General features: G+C 36.1%; 1 protein-coding gene across 1 annotated transcript in view; it reads right to left on the reverse strand.

Annotated features, from left to right (window-relative positions):
* RELN (reelin) overlaps positions 1 to 22,525 on the reverse strand; it is a 957,839-nt gene that overhangs the window by 529,334 nt on the left and 405,980 nt on the right. The window contains 2 exon segments of the mRNA XM_053716545.1: positions 2,207 to 2,239; positions 15,480 to 15,550. Coding sequence (XP_053572520.1) covers positions 2,207 to 2,239; positions 15,480 to 15,550 — 104 coding nt within the window.

Genomic DNA, 22,525 nt, shown 5'->3' on the forward strand with positions numbered 1-22,525 from the left:
TACGTTCCTATTGAAGTACGGGCACAATGAACAGAGGTGCCTTATTACCTTCCTATAGAGGTATGGGCACAATAAACAGAGGTGCCTTATTACATTCCTCTTGAAGTATGTGCACAATGAACAAAGGTGCCTTATTACTTTCCTATTGAAGTATGGTCACAATTAACAGATATGCCTTATTACCTTCTTATTAAAGTATGTGCACAATGAACAGAGATGTCTTATTACTTTCCTATTGAAGTATGGGTACAATGAATAGAGGTGCCTTATTATCTTCCTATTGAAGTATGGGCACAATGAACAGAGGTGCCTTATTACCTTCCTAATGAAGTATGGGTACAATGAACATGAGATGCCTTATTACGTTCCTATTGAAGTATGGGCACAATGAACAGAGGTGTGTTATTACATTCCTATTGAAGTATGGGCACAATTAACAGAGATGCCTTATTACTGTCCTATTGAAGTATGGGTACAATGAACATGAGATGCCTTATTACGTTCCTATAGAAGTATGGGTACAATGAACAGAGGTGCATTATTACCTTCCTATAGAAGTATGGGCACAATGAACAGAGGTGCCTTATTACCTTCTTATTGAAGTATGGGCACAATGAACAGAGGTGCATTTTTACATTGCTATAGAAGTATGGGCACAATGAACAGAGGTGCCTTTTTACTATAGAAGTATGGGCACAATGAACAGAGGTGCCTTATTACATTCCTATAGAAGTATGGTAACAATGAACAGAGGTGCATTATTACCTTCCTATAGAAGTATGGGCACAATGAACAGAGGTGCATTATTACGGTGAATTCTGTGCCACCCAATAGTATAAGAAACTCTGTTTTATAAATTTGAAACAGGTCATCCATGAATAGTGTGAATGTGCTGTTTGCTCATACACAGTATTAATGTGGCTTTTGAGTTATGTTTGCTTTCTAAAGTTCAAGTATTGCAAACTTTTTTCCCTTATTTCCACCAAATGACACACATGGACTGATTTCATGTCATTCAATGTCTGTGATTATTATAAACAGATAGAGTTCCACACTATGCTGTTATTTTCTTTCAGCATTTCTCCTTCCTTATCTGTGTATGCCATTAGCCTGACGCTCCTGGCTGTGCCTTGTTTTTGCCCTGGTTTGTGATTTGATGATGTTAATGGTATTCTATAGGGTAAACATCTTTTTCTGCATAGAAACATTTCTGAAGTGGCTACTTATAGAAAGTAGGATGGAGAGCCTGTGATTTCAAAATGTAGCTATAAAAATTACCAAAGCAAACATATAAGGGGCACCTAGTCTCTTTAAAGGGCTTAAACATTGTAATAAAACAAATTCCATATATTAACTATATAAATAGGTTATTGAAAATTGAATGTCCATATGGAGTGAATAATAAATTCAGTCTTAACGGGTTACGAAACCAAAATTACTTCTTTCATGATTTGGATAGAGCATTTCTTCATTCTCTTGGTATCTTCATTTAAAAAGCAGGAATGTAAAGCTTAGTAGCCCACCTATTTTTGGTTCAGCAACTAGATAGCGCTTGCTGATTGGTGACTAAATGTAGCCACAAATCAGCAAGCGCTATCCAGGGTTCTGAACCAAAAATGGGCCGGCTCCTAAGCTTACATTCCCCATTTTTCAAATAAAGATACCAAGAGAACCAAGAAAAATTGATAATAGGAGTAAATTAGGAAGTTGCTTAAAATTGCATCCTCTATCTGAATCATGAATTGAAACATTTGGGTTTAGTATCCCTTTAACAATATCATTGAATGCATGAATATAAAAAGACAAGAGGAGCAGAAGGCATCATAATAGTGTATTATCTCAACAACCATGAGATTTGTACAGTATAAAGGTACAAATGGAATAAACAGCGCTTAGTCTGTATCTAGATACAGGTTAGCTAGGGGTGTACATCAATCAAGGTACAAATAAGAAGGAAGACTCGAATGTATAATAAATAAAATACAATTTAATATATAAAACCTATAATAAACAAATGGTAAATAATTATCACAGGGTAATAAATGAGAAATATTAAAATAAGCGTTTTGCAGTATATTATACCTATTTTACTTTGTTCAAAAAAGTTGAAGTTGGTCTCTGATATACTCCACATAAAATGTATATAAATCTAGTATTGCAACTAAGTGCCTTTCAGCAGTTATACAGCAAAATAGATATAACTTACCTAAATTTGGATGTAAAGGAGCTTCTGTTGGAGCTAAAATGAAAGAGATAAAAATAAAACAGTTAAAACTTCTATGTAAAAGGTAAATTATTAGAGGCGATAATACCCTCCCCCATAGTTGAAAGATGTAAATTAAATATTATTCCTAAAAATAGGTCTAGCATTAGGAAAGTTCTGTTGGGAGGAAGGTAAAATAGATATACAATTATAAATTATAAATTGTATACTAAGCATTTTTTGTAATTGAAATTTTATATTGAAAACTTAAGTAGTAATTTCCAACTATGTAAAAGCAACAACCATATACACTGTGCTTAAGTTTATAAATACATAGACAGACAGACGAACAGACAGATAGCTAGACAGATAGATATAGCCATATAGTATGATCTCCATGTTGATAAAAGGTTCTCTGCAGCTCCTAATATGTACTTTAACTATGTGTTTGCCAGGATTAAATACATAGAGTTGTAGGGTCCCAAGTGCTAAAATAACATGTTCTAAGAAATTTAATTTCCACTATAATTGTCCTCTAATGGATATATATCTACAGTGCAGTTTGGTTTAACAAGATTGGTTCCAGCACCCTGAATCACAATGGGATTTCTAGGAGTGTTATAAAATCCAGTTTGAATCTCTGTAGAGAAACACCACTTTTTTGGCATTGAGTTTCTCTGTCTACATCACTTCTATCAGTTCAACGTTGAGGCCATCAGTTTTTTACCCTAAAGCATTGTCTTTTGTTTTATAAAAATATGTAATCCATGAATAGAGGGAAATATCCATTAGCACAGTGTATTAGTCTCATTCTTGTAAACCCATTCCAATGATTTCTTGCTTGGGAACCAAAGGCCTAAGAACTGAATCCATTGAATACAAACAGATGGCTGGACAATCCTGGCGTCATCACAAAAGTTTGTACGGCGCTTATTTGCTTTCATTAAGACATTTTTAAGGTCAAGCAATTATTTAAGCATTGGAGCCACAAAAAAGCATCATAGAATGTTCAATAGACACCATAGCCAGCTGATGTCCTTGTAATTTTCAAATACACAGAGGTCTAAAAAAAACATTAATTCAACTATTACTATTTTGGAGAGTAGTTAGAACATTATATTCAGGTTGACATTTTACAAAGTCTGAATCCTTTGAGGCAAGATAAAATGTAATTACGATGATGGAAGAGTGCACTTGGCTTTTTTTGTATTAACGTATAAAAATAATTGTATTGACGTAAGACTGTTGCATGTATTGTACTTATAAGTCTAGGAATATTCATCTCACTTTAGATAAAATAAATAATAGATTTTTATACATTTTTAAGGCAGTGATCGATTTTAAAATAAAATATACTAATCACTCAAATAAGCTACATTTTTTAAATTGAAAAATACATATGCACTTGGTGTTTGCTGTCACATTTGATGATTCCAATAATGGGACATGAAAATTAAAATTTAACATTCATTATTCAGATACAGTGTAACATTTTTAAAACGGTTCTAAATTGCTTCTATTATCAAATTTATCTCTTACTCTTGATATCTTTTGTTAAAACGTAGATCTTTTCCATGAGAGCATATCTAGATAGGCTAAATAAGTGCACATTCCTAGAGCACTATATGGCAGCTGTGTTTGTAAAGATGGGCTTCATTCCAATCTTTCCACAAATTCTTGTTCAATATTAATGTATTAATTTATTTATTTTAATCAAAACAATCACACTCTTGCCAAATCAAAGAAAGCTGAGCTTGTCAATTCCAACAATATTTGATATCCATTTCCCCACAACAGCACCGTTAATGATCAATAATGGCTGTCGATCAACTAAAACTAAATTGATACACACTCACTAACAAAACCTAAATATTTAATTTGCTCTACAAATTGGAAAGCAATATACTGTTAATTCTGGGATATCTGTTTTATATTGGGCATCTTTTTTTTAGGATTGTGGGGAAACTACTCTCCATAAACAATATAAAATTATTTATTTTGATCCATAAAAAAAATTGAAAAATTACCTATCACCGGATTCAGGTGAATAAATGTAAATTGGAGTATCCATCTTTACTACAAGCTATTTGAAATATTACCAAAAAAAATTATTTTTTTAAATCTTTTGGTGTATACACAATTCCTCACAAGCACTCTTTTCTTTTTGACTGATACATCAAATATAAAATATATAATTATTTTATTTTTTCATTACAATATCTAAATGATTATCAAGGACCATCCTGGTTGAAGATAAAACATTTCACTGGAGTGCATGAGGATCTTAATATCATTATTAGACAATCACAATGTTTGCCTAGTCAAAATGATGAAGTGTAAGGTTGGCTTTGGCATCTTCCATATTTTTTTTAATTATACACTGTATATATTATGGATTATGAAAGTTTAATGTAGAGTTCTATGTCCCTCTAAATATAAACCACATTGAAGACAATAATATATATACACGCACACAAACACGTTTGCACACACACACATACATATGCACACACACACACACACACACACACACACATATATATATATATATATATATATATACACACACACACACACAAACACGTTCACACATACACACACACACACATACATATACACACACACGCATGAACACACACACACAAACACGCACACACACAAACACGTTTGCACACACACGCCCACACACATACATATAAACACACACACATACATACACGTACACACACACACACGCGCACACACAAACATGTTTGCACACACATGCACACACACATACATACATATACACACACACAAATACATACGCAGGCACGCACGCACACAAACACAAACATATTTCTCTTGATCATATGTGCTGAATGCGTTGTGTTCACTCACTTACTAGTCTGTGACTAAAGGAACTATTAAACATATCAATAATATATAATTTTATAAATTAAACAATCTAATTTCAGTTAAAAAATTACTTTTGTTAGATTTTTTCTTAGTTCTGCAGTATATGGATATTTTGCCCTAGGTTCACTTTTCTTTAATTGTAACTCAGATGTATAAAACTTCCCCAGCTAAGTGTTGTAGATAATTCAGAATCTACTACTTAATGAGCTCTGGTATGATCCTATATTTTTATGTCCCCAGGAATAATTTCTTTATTACATTTTATATTTTAATATAATATATATATGACCTTCAGTTACAATAACTGAGATTCCTAAATCTTATACATTTATAATATGACAGATAGAGGGTTATTGAAATATATTAAGTTGTACATTAAAAGTTTGACATCATTAAAAAGAAAATTACTTATGTGTACAATTAAGAACTTCCCTATTTTTTGCAAAGCTGACTTTAAGGTTGCTACTCTGTACGCTGTAAAGACAGATAAGTTTATGGTAAAAAAAAAAGAGAGAGTTCAGCTAATTTAGGGCCAGATTACAAATAGAGCACTAAATATCATTTTCGTTAAAAGGGATATTTGCAATCCATTGCGTAATACCAGTGCACTGGTATTACAAGTTGACAGCAATGCGAACGCGACCTCGCACTCACATTGCTGGGAAGAATTGCGCTCACAAGAGCATGCTTCCATAGGCTCCAATGGGAACCTCGTTCTCATGCCGTGGGACACGGCACAGAACCAAATTGCAGCGAAGGGGGTAAGTCACGCAGCAATGGCAGCTAATTGTAAATATATAAAGCAGCAACCAGAAATCTATCTCCTACTGATGAGTTCCAAAAAGAACGAAACAGGCTTGTCTAGTGAGTGATTTCTGGTTTGCTGTCATAATCCTGTTAAAAGGAATCTCTGTGTCAAAACAGTATTTTTGAAGCAAAAAAACTGAGAATTTGCATATCTAATTTGCATATCTTACCCACAATTCTCTTGTGCATTGGTAACATTGTATATTGAGAATTTCTGGGGAAAAGCGAGCGGGGATACTTGCCTAGATGTGCTAATTTCCTATGCAAATATTTACATTGATTTAATTTTGAGACATGGAGGATTTTAATTTCAGTTTTTTATCTCCCCCCATAATTTTAATGAATTTTGGTTTAACCATGAAAATAGCTTTACCAATGCAGCAACCAGAAATCTATCTCCTACTGATGAGTTCCAAAAAGAACGAAACAGGCTTGTCTAGTGAGTGATTTCTGGTTTGCTGTCATAAGCCTGTTAAAAGGAATCGCTGTGTCAAAACAGTATTTTTGAAGCAAAAAAACTGAGAATTTGCATATCTAATTTGCATATCTTACCCACAATTGTCTTGTGAATTGGTAACATTGTATATTGAGAATTTCTGGGGAAAAGCAAGTGGGGATACTTGCCTAGATGTGCTAATTTCCTATGCAAATATTTACATTGATTTAAATATATAAATATAGATGAATATGACTATATACTTATATATTTATGTGTTAATATGTGTATATACACAGTTTAACACATAAATATATATGTATATAAGCATATACACATATATTTACTTGGAAATCACAGTTCCCATAGACCTCAATGTAAAGGCACTCCCTTCTCCCACCAACTTTACTCCCAAAGTACTGCCTAGTGAAGTTATTTTATTAAAAATTAAATATGCTACAATTTTTATTTTTTAATAAAATACACTACACTGTACAGGGAGTGCAGAATTATTAGGCAAGTTGTATTTTTGAGGATTCATTTTATTATTGAACAACAACCATGTTCTCAATGGACCCAAAAAACTCATTAATATCGAAGCTGAATAGTTTTGGAAGTAGTTTTTAGTTATAGCTATTTTAGGGGGATATCTGTGTGTGCAGGTGACTATTACTGTGCATAATTATTAGGCAACTTAACAAAAAACAAATATATACCCATTTCAATTATTTATTTTTACCAGTGAAACCAATATAACATCTCAACATTCACAAATATACATTTCTGACATTCAAAAACAAAACAAAAACAAATCAGTGACCAATATAGCCACCTTTCTTTGCAAGGACACTCAAAAGCCTGCCATCCATGGATTCTGTCAGTGTTTTGATCTGTTCACCATCAACATTGCGTGCAGCAGCAACCACAGCCTCCCAGACACTGTTCAGAGAGGTGTACTGTTTTCCCTCCTTGTAAAACTCACATTTGATGATGGACCACAGGTTCTCAATGGGGTTCAGATCAGGTGAACAAGGAGGCCATGTCATTAGATTTTCTTCTTTTATACCCTTTCTTGCCAGCCACGCTGTGGAGTACTTGGACGCGTGTGATGGAGCATTGTCCTGCATGAAAATCATGTTTTTCTTGAAGGATGCAGACTTCTTCCTGTACCACTGCTTGAAGAAGGTGTCTTCCAGAAACTGGCAGTAGGACTGGGAGTTGAGCTTGACTCCATCCTCAACCCGAAAAGGCCCCACAAGCTCATCTTTGATGATACCAGCCCAAACCAGTACTCCACCTCCACCTTGTTGGCATCTGAGTCGGACTGGAGCTCTCTGCCCTTTACCAATCCAGCCACGGGAACATCCATCTGGCCCATCAAGACTCACTCTCATTTCATCAGTCCATAAAACCTTAAAAAATCAGTCTTGAGATATTTCTTGGCCCAGTCTTGACGTTTCAGCTTGTGTGTCTTGTTCAGTGGTGGTCGTCTTTCAGCCTTTCTTACCTTGGCCATGTCTCTGAGTATTGCACACCTTGTGCTTTTGGGCACTCCAGTGATGTTGCAGCTCTGATATATGGCCAAACTGGTGGCAAGTGGCATCTTGGCAGCTGCACGCTTGACTTTTCTCAGTTCATGGGCAGTTATTTTGCGCCTTGGTTTTTCCACACGCTTCTTGCGACCCTGTTGACTATTTTGAATGAAACGCTTGATTGTTCGATGATCACACTTCAGAAGCTTTGCAATTTTAAGAGTGCTGCATCCCTCTGCAAGATATCTCTATTTTTGACTTTTCTGAGCCTGTCAAGTCCTTGTTTTGACCCATTTTGCCAAAGGAAAGGAAGTTGCCTAATAATTATGCACACCTGATATAGGGTGTTGATGTCATTAGACCACACCCCTTCTCATTACAGAGATGCACATCACCTAATATGCTTAATTGGTAGTAGGCTTTCAAGCCTTTACAGCTTCGAATAAGACAACATGCATAAAGAGGATGATGTGGTCAAAATACTCATTTGCCTAATAATTCTGCACTCCCTGTATTTTGGGGGCATTTCGGGAACAATTATAAAATTAACCAAAGCTTGCGGTGGCAATAACCAGCCACTTGTAATTTGCCTGTTTGCAGGCACGCAATAAATTAGCGCTGCACTTGTAATCTAGCCCTTAATGTGTATATAAACTCATTTTACTGGGAGCGTTGCTTATTTATTTTCTAGTGTAAGTTCGGAATCTATTTTACCATCATCTTTATTTACATTTGAATGAAAATGGAGCAGGAATGACTTTCAAGCCAATGAGACTAAAAACACTCCTAAAAAAATGTAATCATTAATACTGTTGTCCACCCTCTGCCATTCCAAACTCTCCAATTCAGTCAATTGTCACCAGAGGCATAACCCTCTTACGGTTTCTTATCACTCTAACTGTACCCTTTCATCTAGGGAATACCTATTCCTCTTTACAACTCTCAGTTAAGTTTCTTTCCTATCTAGGTGTCTTATTTAAATCCTGTGGATTCTATATTTTCTCTCAGTACCAGATCTATCAACCACCATGTTTACTTGTGTTACCAGCTTTCAACATAGAATCTCATCTTAAATGTCCTCCAATTACATAAAGATCGACATCTCAAATTTGAGCTTATTGTCTTTCCTTTTTCATCCACTGTGTCAGCATTCAAATCTTAACTGGTGTTCCCAACTCAAGCATTACTTAAACTCCTCATGCTCATTGCCTTGAGGTCACATTGGACTCATGTTAGACTTCATTAACCTATTACATTCAGTCTATGGTTAAATCCTGCTGCTTTCAATATAAATATAGGAACAAAATTAATTACTTTGCAACACAAAACACAATCAAGGTTCTAATCCCCAAACAAATTTCCTCATTTGACTACAGCAACTCCATCCTTACTGGTCTCTAAAGCTACTGTCTGTACCCACTGCAATCCATTATGCCAGACTTACTAATGCATTGCTCCCCATCTACTGCACCTCTCTGTAAGAGACCAATGTTGTCCTTTATGTGCAAATCCCTTTAAAAACCTCACCAACCTATATATTTGGCTTTGTCTGGAAATATTCCCCCACCAATACCCTTAAGTTTGCTCAAAGTTTGCTTTTCTTCTCAATATCCCTTCTTCACATTCCAGTGACTGGAATTTTCTGGAAGTGCCTTAAAGGGACAGTCTAGTCAAAATTAAACTTTCATGATTCAGATGGGGCATACAATTGTAAACAACTTTCCAATTTACTTTAATCATCAAATTTGCTTTGTTCCCTTAGTGGTATTTTTGAAATGCTAAACCCCTAGGTAGACTCAAACTGATTTCTAAACTGTTGAAAACCGCCTCCTAGCTCAGAGCATTTTGAAAGTTTTTCACAGTTAGACAGTACTAGTTCATGTGTGCCATATAGATAACATTGTGCTCACTCACGTGGAGTTATTTAGGAGTCTGCTCTGATTAGCGAAACTGCATGTCTGTCAAAAGCACTGAGATAAGGGGGCAGTCTGCAGAGGCTTAGATACAAGGTAATCACAGAGGTAAAAAGTATATAAATATAAACGTGTTGGTTCTGCAAAACTGGGGAATGGGTAATAAAGGGATTATCTATCTTTTTAAACAATAAAAATTCTGGTGTAGACTGTCCCTTTAATTCTGTGGAATCATAGGCCTAGATTTGGAGTTCGGCGGTAAAAGGGCTGTTAACGCTCCGCGGGTTTTTTTCTGGCCGCACCATAAATTTAACTCTGGTATCGAGAGTTCAAACAAAGGCTGCGTTAGGCTCCAAAAAAGGAGCGTAGAGCATATTTACCGCAAATGCAACTCTCGATACCAGAGTTGCTTACGGACGCGGCCGGCATCAAAAACGTGCTCGTGCACGATTCTCCCATAGGAAACAATGGGGCAGTTTGAGCTGAAAAAAAACCTAACACCTGCAAAAAAGCAGCGTTCAGCTCTTAACGCAGCCCCATTGTTTCCTATGGGGAAACACTTCCTACGTCTGCACCTAACACTCTAACATGTACCCCGAGTCTAAACACCCCTAACCTTACACTTATTAACCCCTAATCTGCCGCCCCCGCTATCGCTGACCCCTGCATTATATTATTAACCCCTAATCTGCCGCTCCGTAAACCGCCGCCACCTACGTTATCCCTATGTACCCCTAATCTGCTGCCCTAACATCGCCGACCCCTATGTTATATTTATTAACCCCTAATCTGCCCCCCACAACGTCGCCGACACCTGCCTACACTTATTAACCCCTAATCTGCCGAGCGGACCTGAGCGCTACTATAATAAAGTTATTAACCCCTAATCCGCCTCACTAACCCTATCATAAATAGTATTAACCCCTAATCTGCCCTCCCTAACATCGCCGACACCTACCTTCAATTATTAACCCCTAATCTGCCGACCGGAGCTCACCGCTATTCTAATAAATGTATTAACCCCTAAAGCTAAGTCTAACCCTAACACTAACACCCCCCTAAGTTAAATATAATTTTTATCTAACGAAATAAATTAACTCTTATTAAATAAATAATTCCTATTTAAAGCTAAATACTTACCTGTAAAATACATCCTAATATAGCTACAATATAAATTATAATTACATTGTAGCTATTTTAGGATTAATATTTATTTTACAGGCAACTTTGTAATTATTTTAACCAGGTACAATAGCTATTAAATAGTTAAGAACTATTTAATAGTTACCTAGTTAAAATAATAACAAATTTACCTGTAAAATAAATCCTAACCTAAGATATAATTAAACCTAACACTACCCTATCAATAAAATAATTAAATAAACTACCTACAATTACCTACAATTAACCTAACACTACACTATCAATAAATTAATTAAACACAATTGCTACAAATAAATAAAATTAAATAAACTATCTAAAGTACAAAAAATAAAAAAGAACTAAGTTACAGAAAATAATAAAATATTTACAAACATAAGAAAAATATTACAACAATTTTAAACTAATTACACCTACTCTAAGCCCCCTAATAAAATAACAAAGCCCCCCAAAATAAAAAATTCCCTACCCTATTCTAAAATACAAATATTACAAGCTCTTTTACCTTACCAGCCCTGAACAGGGCCCTTTGCGGGGCATGCCCCAAGAATTTCAGCTCTTTTGCCTGTAAAAAAAAACATACAATACCCCCCCCCCCAACATTACAACCCACCACCCACATACCCCTAATCTAACCCAAACCCCCCTTAAATAAACCTAACACTACCCCCCTGATGATCTTCCTACCTTGTCTTCACCATGCCAGGTTCACCGATCCGTCCTGGCTCCAAGATCTTCATCCAACCCAAGCGGGGGCTAGACATCCACTGAAGAAGTCCAGAAGAGGGTCCAAAGTCTTCCTCCTATCCGGCAAGAAGAGGACATCCGGACCGGCAAACATCTTCTCCAAGCGGCATCTTCTATCTTCTTCCATCCGATGACGACCGGCTCCATCTTGAAGACCTCCAGCGCGGATCCATCCTCTTCTTCCGACGACTAGACGACGAATGACGGTTCCTTTAAGGGACGTCATCCAAGATGGCGTCCCTCGAATTCCGATTGGCTGATAGGATTCTATCAGCCAATCGGAATTAAGGTAGGAATTTTCTGATTGGCTGATGGAATCAGCCAATCAGAATATAGTTCAATCCGATTGGCTGATCCAATCAGCCAATCAGATTGAGCTCGCATTCTATTGGCTGTTCCGATCAGCCAATAGAATGCGAGCTCAATCTGATTGGCTGATTGGATCAGCCAATCGGATTGAACTTGATTCTGATTGGCTGATTCCATCAGCCAATCAGAAAATTCCTACCTTAATTCCGATTGGCTGATAGAATCCTATCAGCCAATCGGAATTCGAGGGACGCCATCTTGGATGACGTCCCTTAAAGGAACCGTCATTCGTCGTCTAGTCGTCGGAAGAAGAGGATGGATCCGCGCTGGAGGTCTTCAAGATGGAGCCGGTCGTCATCGGATGGAAGAAGATAGAAGATGCCGCTTGGAGAAGATGTTTGCCGGTCCGGATGTCCTCTTCTTGCCGGATAGGAGGAAGACTTTGGACCCTCTTCTGGACTTCTTCAGTGGATGTCTAGCCCCCGCTTGGGTTGGATGAAGATCTTGGAGCCAGGACGGATCGGTGAACCTGGCATGGTGAAGACAAGGTAGGAAGATCATCAGGGGGGTAGTGTTAGGTTTATTTAAGGGGGGTTTGGGTTAGATTAGGGGTATGTGGGTGGTGGGTTGTAATGTTGGGGGGGGGGGGTATTGTATGTTTTTTTTTACAGGCAAAAGAGCTGAAATTCTTGGGGCATGCCCCGCAAAGGGCCCTGTTCAGGGCTGGTAAGGTAAAAGAGCTTGTAATATTTGTATTTTAGAATAGGGTAGGGAATTTTTTATTTTGGGGGGCTTTGTTATTTTATTAGGGGGCTTAGAGTAGGTGTAATTAGTTTAAAATTGTTGTAATATTTTTCTTATGTTTGTAAATATTTTATTATTTTCTGTAACTTAGTTCTTTTTTATTTTTTGTACTTTAGCTAGTTTATTTAATTTTATTTATTTGTAGCAATTGTGTTTAATTAATTTATTGATAGTGTAGTGTTAGGTTAATTGTAGGTAATTGTAGGTAGTTTATTTAATTATTTTATTGATAGGGTAGTGTTAGGTTTAATTATATCTTAGGTTAGGATTTATTTTACAGGTAAATTTGTAATTATTTTAACTAGGTAACTATTAAATAGTTCTTAACTATTTAATAGCTATTGTACCTGGTTAAAATAATTACAAAGTTGCCTGTAAAATAAATATTAATCCTAAAATAGCTATAATATAATTATAATTTATATTGTAGCTATATTAGGATGTATTTTACAGGTAAGTATTTAGCTTTAAATAGGAATTATTTATTTAATAAGAGTTAATTTATTTCGTTAGATAAAAATTATATTTAACTTAGGGGGGTGTTAGTGTTAGGGTTAGACTTAGCTTTAGGGGTTAATACATTTATTAGAATAGCGGTGAGCTCCGGTCGGCAGATTAGGGGTTAATAATTGAAGGTAGGTGTCGGCGATGTTAGGGAGGGCAGATTAGGGGTTAATACTATTTATGATAGGGTTAGTGAGGCGGATTAGGGGTTAATAACTTTATTATAGTAGCGCTCAGGTCCGCTCGGCAGATTAGGGGTTAATAAGTGTAGGTAGGTGTCGGCGACGTTGTGGGGGGCAGATTAGGGGTTAATAAATATAACATAGGGGTCGGCGATGTTAGGGGTAGCAGATTAGGGGTACATAGGGATAACGTAGGTGGCGGCGATTTGCGGTCGGAAGATTAGGGGTTAATTATTTTAAGTAGCTTGCGGCGACGTTGTGGGGGGCAAGTTAGGGGTTAATAGATATAATACAGGGGTCGGCGGTGTTAGGGGCAGCAGATTAGGGGTACATAAGTATAACGTAGGTGGCGGTCGGCAGATTAGGGGTTAAAAATTTTAATCGAGTGGCGGCGATGTGGGGGGACCTCGGTTTAGGGGTACATAGGTAGTTTATGGGTGTTAGTGTACTTTAGGGTACAGTAGTTAAGAGCTTTATAAACCGGCGTTAGCCAGAAAGCTCTTAACTCCTGCTATTTTCAGGCGGCTGGAATCTTGTCGTTAGAGCTCTAACGCTCACTGCAGAAACGACTCTAAATACCGGCGTTAGGAAGATCCCATTGAAAAGATAGGCTACGCAAATGGCGTAGGGGGATCTGCGGTATGGAAAAGTCGCGGCTGTAAAGTGAGCGTTAGACCCTTTAATCACTGACTCCAAATACCAGCGGGCGCCCAAAACCAGCGTTAGGAGCCTCTAACGCTGGTTTTGACGGCTACCGCCGAACTCTAAATCTAGGCCATAGACTTGCTACAAAAAACTTGCCTCAATCTTTCAGAGATTCAAGTACTCCCTTACCTATTCAGAAATGAATACAACATACACTAACATATTTCTTTGATTTGTCCACTATGCTCCATTACTGTCTCAAATATTACACAATATGTCCTTTGGCATGTTAGTTTGCAAGCCAATATGTCATAGAGTTCACCTTGTATAAATAGGGAATACATAAGATATTAACCAAAGGCAGGGCAGTCTACCATTTTCTAGGCTGTGTAACTGTATCTTCTCAGTGTTTTTCAACCAGTGTGCCGTGGCACACTAGTGTGCCGTGAGAGATCCTCAGGTGTGCCACGGCAGACTGACAACAGTGTGACATATTTTTTAAACTTTGCTTGTTTTTTACTCCCAGTGCAGGGGTAGTTTGTAGGAGGCATGGCATAACAGCACAATACATACAGTATGTGTGTGTTTGTGTGTATGTGTATATATATATGCTGTATTAGGCTACAATGTGTGATTTTTTTTAAAAAATTTGGGATGGTGGTGTGCCACAGGATTTTTTAATGTAAAAAAGTGTGCCACGGCAAAAAAAAGGTTAAAAAATCACTGTTCTAAATAATAGATTCTGGAATCATCAGCCTATTGGCATAGATCTGTGACACTTTATAAATCAATTATACAAATACCAATAATATAAATACAAATCTTAGAATACTGAATGGCATATGTGAAGTCTCAAAGAAAATAACAGAAATTCCTGCATTATTTTACAATGTTTTATTTGTCAGGTTGTAACATTTAATGAATGTGCAAAATGTAATCACATAGTAAGACAGCTCATTTATCAAATGGATTTCTTTGGCGAATATGCCATAAAATCTAAATATACTTTTACGGATTTTATTTTCAAATCACAAACTAGCTTATAAGGCTGCTTTCATAAAATGCATACAGATATGCTACTAAATTATATTCGATTTTCCCCCAGTTTATTTGTGCCTTCCCCTAGCCTTAAAGCTACCGTCCCTTGGCCCCTCATTAGCAAAGATGAAAGTTAACACATACAATGACAGTAAGAGTACAATCGCCTTAAGCGTATACTAAAAGCTGAACTGTGATCTGCTTTGATCAATAAAAATAGTCTTCTACAATGAATATCAGATAGGAAAAACATTATAAAAAGACAAAATAGTCATTAAAATGTAATAGTATCTTTCTTACCTCCTTGTTCACATAACTGCTGTGCTAAGGCATCTTTGAATAATATTTGGCCCCTGTGAGTTGCTGTTGCCCTGAAAGAATAGATATAAAAAAGAAAGTATCAGTAACAAACATTAAAACAAAAGATCTGTGTTCCAGCTGTGGTTGGAGTAGCTGTAACTTTCAATGCTAAATTAATGTATTTTGTTGACTCGTTTGTTCTAAGCAAACATTTTGATTTTGTAAACAAATGTTACATTTATCAATGTGGAATGTAACATTGGAATATTAGATGTAAAATTTGATTAAAAATAGGGAAATATGAAAATTAATATTTTAATACACAGAAACACAGATTTTTAACAATTATAGACTAACAATCTCCCCACATTTCTCATAAAGTGTAAGCTTAATAAGTTTGTAGTATAGTCTTATGCTTATCCCAGGAATTCCTGAGCTTTGTATAGTATTTGTCTTTACCACCTCTAACAGAAGTTTGTTCCTTGAATCAACCTCCCTATCTATGAAGAAGTGATTCCACAAATGACCTCTGAACCTTCTACCCAACGTCCTTGTTCTGGTGTTGCTCTTTTTTGTGAAAAATGCTTTATAAAACACCTTAATATACTAGAAAGTTTATATCACATCACCCCTCTCCCTTCTCTCTTATATATTTAGGCAATTGAGTTTTTCTTTTTCTACACTTTATTTTTTAGACTACGTGCCATTTTATAAACCCCCCTTTGAACTGATTTCAGTAAATTTATATCCATCAGGAAATATGGCCTCCAGAACTTCATACAATATTTATGATAAGACCTAACTAGTGATCTGGAATGTAGCATGAGAACCTTACTATTCCTTCTGCCAATACCTCTACCTACCATAATTGTATAGGGTTGAATGAGTATGCGTCCTCCTTCCCTATAGTGTATGTTGTAATTAGTATTAATATTATTATTTACAGTATTATGTTCTTTGTATTACTTTATACAATTAATGTATACTTAGTATCTAAATACTTATATCTTTATTAAACTATATGCAAGTAATTAGTCATCAATTTCAGCAGATGCATTAGGCAAGCCTGGCTGGATATGTGCATTTTGGTCAGACCTCACCCAAATTATAAATGACTGGCCTGGGAATTATCTGTCTAGTTCTATTTAATTATTCAGTGTATGTTTAATACATTATTGTGACAATCAGGGAAAGTTATAAAGATTGGCACACAAAGATAATGCATATTTGAGGTTAAACGGCTATTGGAATCTTATTAAAAAAAGAAATTCGTATTTTATCTACATCTGAAGAAAAGATGTAATTATGCACCTTTTCCAGCATTTTATTATTTATTCATAAGCAAATCTGAAAGCTATAAGTATATTAGACCTGTAGACCTTGCAGTTTTATCTAGCTGAATGTAGGGTGGTGAGTTTGTTTAAAAATACTAATTGCGCTTATGAAAATGAAGGAAAAGAGACCTGTTTGCAAAACTAGAGTTGATTGTGAGGTAAATTATGCTGAAAACAGTGTGATTTAATTTGTATGTAAAATAAAATGAGGCAGACAGAAGAAAATGTATCTGAATAAAAGAGGTCAAGTTTACAAGTATCCACAGAGCTTGGCACAGGGATTTCAGTCTGTCCATAAGAGAAGTAGTAAGTTTAATTGCAAACCCAGAGATAGTTGATTTGCAGTAAAGAAAGGTGCATTTAGGTGTCCTCTGGGCAGGAGACTGCTACAAATATACAGGAGATAAGTAAGAACTTCTATATGCAGGACACAAGTGATAGCTGTTAATGAGTATAGGAATCAATTGCAGGTATCAGTAAACAGGTTACAAATGCAGGTAGTTGGAATTGGTAATGTCTGTTGGCAGCAGAAACAAAGTAACTGCTAAATAGAACACTGTAGACTGCACCTCACAATGAAAATTAGCAGACATGTCAAACCAGAATTTAACTATTTCAAATAAATGGTGAGTTGAACCTTAAAGGGACAGTCTACAACATATTTTTTATTGTTTAAAAAGATAGATAATCCCTTTATTACCCATTCCTCAGTTTTGCATAACCAACACAGTTATATTAATACACCTTTTACCTCTGTGATTACCTTGTTTCTAAGTCTCTGCAGACTGCCCCCTTATCTCAGTTCTGTTGACAGACTTACATTTTAGCCAATCGGTGCTGACTCTTAAATAACTCCACAGAGTGAGCACTGAGATAAGATGCAGTTCAACGGCTTAGAAATTAGCATATGAGCCTACATAGGTTTAGCTTTCCACAAAGAATACCAAGAGAGCAAAGCAAATATGATAATAAAAGTAATTTGTAAAGTTGTTTAAAATTGCATGCCCTATCTGCATCATGAAAGTTTAATTTTGAATAGACTGGCCCTTTAATATTGAGCCTGTCCAGGGTAAGCCCCCTCCAGCTATAGGATAGATTAGGGGGGGGGGTCATAGGGGTTAATCATAATAAAGGGTTTACTGTTGGGAGGGTCTCAGGGGGCGTAGCAGTGGGGGTCTCAGGAAGCACTGTGGTTAAGACGGTGATGCAGTGAGAGTCTTGGGGACATAGCAACAAGGTGGGGTTCTCATTTGTCAGTGTAGTTATGATTAATTGCTATTGGGGGCTAATGACAGGTAGCTGCTGCTACCACAATTTAGCAAGTGAAAGCAGCAAGCAGTCACAAAATAGTTGTAGCGCTACTGTGATCTAGTCACTAAAATAAAGCTGTCACACACACAAAATAATAGCGCTAAGCTTTTTTCTGTGGTGGCCCAGTTTTAGCGCATTGGATGGGATCTAGTACTGTGTTCTTTCACATCTTTGTACAACTGACCCCTTTTTAATGTATGTTCATTGCTGACTTTAACATTGTGAATTATTCCATGCTACATCTTTGTCCATTTTTAGATTCTTCAGTTTCTTGTTTAATATAACAGAAAATATCAAATGAAATTTGTGCCACTAGGCATTTTAATTATTCCTACTATTTGTACGATTCACAGAGGGTATCCTTTTATACATAACAAATAATTACTAAGGAAATATAATTGTATCCTCTAGTCTGTCTCTAGTGTATTTAACCCTTTTACGAGTGTAAAAATATTATCACAGTTCTTATAATATACAGAGTGTTGGACAGTGATAAACTATATTACACAATGATTTTTTTGCTTTATATTTCAATAAACATGTCTCTCTATCACACCCAGAACCCTGCATAGTGAAATGAACAGTTCTCAAGCTAAAATTATTTGAGGGACCCTTCAAAATGGATGAGACCTCCTAGATAATCTCACCACACCAGAGAGCTTTAGATCATCCGGCAGTAACATATTATGTGCCAGATTATAAATGGCACTAATGATATCCCATTTACCAAAGAAGGGTTATCAAGGCCAACATTGATCTAGTGCAACCCATACTTTCAATGGATATTGCAACCATGTTAAATGGCGCTCATATTACAAGTTGAAAACTATAGGTTACGAACTGTGCTAGAATATTAAACGTTACTTGAAACCTGCAGTAAAGGGTAAGGATAAAAAAAAAATATTTCTCAAAACTAGGGATGGGCGAAAGTTTTGCAACAAAATTAAAAAATTAAACAAATTTTAGCATGTTCGTTACGAATTTCGAATGTTTGTACAACATTCTAACATTCGTTTTAAAAGTATTTCTTATGCTTTCTTTAAATGTAGTATTCGATTTAAATTCTTCTAATCAGTTAATTCTAACTATGCAATATTCGAATTTGAAAAATTTAAATCAATATATTTGTAATAGTATTTCTAAAGCTCTCTTTAAATGTAATATTTGAAATATCTAATACTCTAAATAGAAATATTCAAACTGATATATTTGTATCTGTTATGTATCAATTTACTAAATTCCCTACCACATGAACTATTGAACTTCTGATTAGTATTTGTTAAATCAAATGTTACATTCAAAATTTGGAATGTAGATATTTGATCTAATTATGAAAATTTTAAAATGAAAGCAACATTCGAAAACTGTAAATAACATTTGATTAATGAATTTTGATGGATACGGGATACCAGCTTAATAGAAGGTTGCAAGGTAATTACAATAACCGTTGTTTGTCAGGGTATAGATGTCAAGCGTATCCAGTTAACACGCAATTATAGTTTCCTTCTGCGGTGATCAGTTTTACTATCTTTGCTTAATTTAAGTTGGAGAAAAAGTTACCTACAGTGCTTTGTTTCTGAGAACTGTATGCCAGTATATGAGTTATATTTTTAGTCTTTTAGATAAGTGAAGACTTTGAGTTGGATAAGCTAATTCACTCTCCTCTGATTGCACCTTAGGTATCTTGTCATTAAGTTTGATCTTTAAAGGTGTCTGTTCCAAGAACTTCTAACACATTGAGACCTTTATAAATAGTGGGGTCTTTAGTAATATACTGTAAACTCTACTTAAAATGTGAGAGATAATGTTAATTACTGAGCACTGCAAATTTCATGTGTATAATAGAGTTTATGCAGTACTTTCAGATACAACTGTGCAAAATATCTCTGATACTGTCATTTCACAATGTATAGGTTTGATAAACCCGATATCTGCTATTTATAGCAAGTGTATTGTAACTAGTATTGAATTTACTTTGAGAACTAGGGTTGTTGATCTAATGTCTTTTCCAACCATTTTCTATAATCTTACCTTTTGTTATCTTGGGTTGTTGCCTCATTGTAAGCGGCCGAGACTGTGGGGCCTGATACATTTTATATATAATTAAAAGTTAGGTGAATATATTTATGGAAATCAACTAGACTTTTAACGAGATAGCCATATACACAGACCTTTACCATTTTGATAGTGTTCTTCTGTTACTCAGTTTAGAGAGGATATTTCTAATTAGCATTCTCATATTGGATAGATTTTTAGCCTTAGAGAAATAATTCAGAATAGTTTATCCAATTTCAGATATTTTGGTATCATATTAATTGGCCATGAATATCTCCAATCCTAATTGTTTGTCTTTTTAGCTATGTAATAGGTTTAATTTCTTGCTTTTGGATCATCTAGTAGCTCCCCTAGCAATGATTAGTGTAAGACGCTCACGTCTATGAATCTCCTATTTCATCGAGTTTAGAGAGGACATGTTTTCTATATCTATCATACGCCATAAGAGATGTAGGCCTAGATTTGGAGTTTGGCGGTAGCCGTGAAAACCAGTGTTAGAGGCTCCTTTGAGTCAGTCAAAAAAGGGTCTAACGCTCACTTTTCAGCCGCGACTTTTCCATACCGCAGATCCCCTTACGTCAATTGCGTATCCTATCTTTTCAATGGGATCTTTCTAACTCCGGTATTTAGAGTCGTGGCCGAAGTGAGCGTTAGAATTCTAACAACAAAACTCCAGCCGCAGAAAAAAGTCAGTAGTTAAGAGCTTTCTGGGCTAACGCCGGTTCATAAAGCTCTTAACTACTGTGCCCTAAAGTACACTAACACCCATAAACTACCTATGCACCCCTAAACCGAGGCCCCCCCACATCGCCGACACTCGATTAAATTTTTTTAACCCCTAATCTGCCGACCGCCACCTACGTTATCCTTATGTACCCCTAATCTGCTGCCCCTAACACCGCCGACCCCTATATTATATTTATTAACCCCTAACCTGCCCCCCACAACGTCGCCGCCAGCTACCTACAATAATTAACCTCTAATCTGCCGACCGCCACCTACGTTATACTTATGTACCCCTAATCTGCTGCCCCTAACACCGCCGACCCCTATATTATATTTATTAACCCCTAATCTGCCCCCCACAACGTCGCCTCCACCTGCCTACACTTATTAACCCCTAATCTGCCGAGCGGACCGCACCGCTATTATAATAAAGTTATTAACCCCTAATCCGCCTCACTAACCCTATAATAAATAGTATTAACCCCTAATCTGCCCTCCCTAACATCGCCGACACCTAACTTCAATCATTAACCCCTAATCTGCCGACTGGAGCTCACCGCTATTCTAATAAATTTATTAACCCCTAAAGCTAAGTCTAACCCTAACACTAACACCCCCCTAAATTAAATATAATTTAAATCTAACGAAATAAATGAACTCTTATTAAATAAATTATTCCTATTTAAAGCTAAATACTTACCTGTAAAATAAATCCTAATATAGCTACAATATAAATTATATTTATATTATAGCTATTTTAGGATTTATATTTATTTTACAGGTAACTTTGTATTTATTTTAACCAGGTACAATAGCTAAAATAGTTAAAATGATTACAAAATTACCTGTAAAATAAATCCTAACCTAAGTTACAATTAAACCTAACACTACACTATCAATAAATTAATTAAATAAAATACCTACAATTACCTACAATTAAACCTAACACTACACTATCAATACATTAATTAAATACAATATCTACAAATAAATACAATGAAATAAACTAACTAAAGTACAAAAAATTAAAAAGAACTAAGTTACAAAAAATAAAAAAAATATTTACAAACATCAGAAAAATATTACAACAATTTTAAACTAATTACACCTTCCTTTAAATGACGTCACCCAAGATGGCGTCCCTCGAATTCCGATTGGCTGATAGAATTCGATCAGCCAATCGGATTCAACTTGATTCTGATTGGCTGATTCCATCAGCCAATCAGAATTTTCCTACCTTAATTCCGATTGGCTGATAGAATCCTATCAGCCAATCGGAATTCGAGGGACGCCATCTTGGATGACGTCATTTAAAGGAACCGTCATTCGGCGAGTAGGCGTCGGGAGAAGAGGATGTTCCGCGTTGGCTGGAAGATGATGGCTCCGGAAGAAAGAAGATTGAAGATGCCGTTGATAGAAGACTTCAGCCGGATCATGGACCTCTTCAGCTCCCGCTTGGATGATGACTTCAGCCGGATCATGGACCTCTTCAGATCCCGCTTGGATGATGACTTCAGCCGGATCATGGACCTCTTCAGCCCCCTGCTTGGGCTTGGATCAGGACATCGGAGGAGCTCTTCTGGATCGATCTGTGAACCTGGTGAGGTGAAGACAAGGTAG

This window comes from Bombina bombina, chromosome 6, assembly GCF_027579735.1.
Source record: "Bombina bombina isolate aBomBom1 chromosome 6, aBomBom1.pri, whole genome shotgun sequence".
NCBI lineage: Eukaryota > Metazoa > Chordata > Amphibia > Anura > Bombinatoridae > Bombina > Bombina bombina.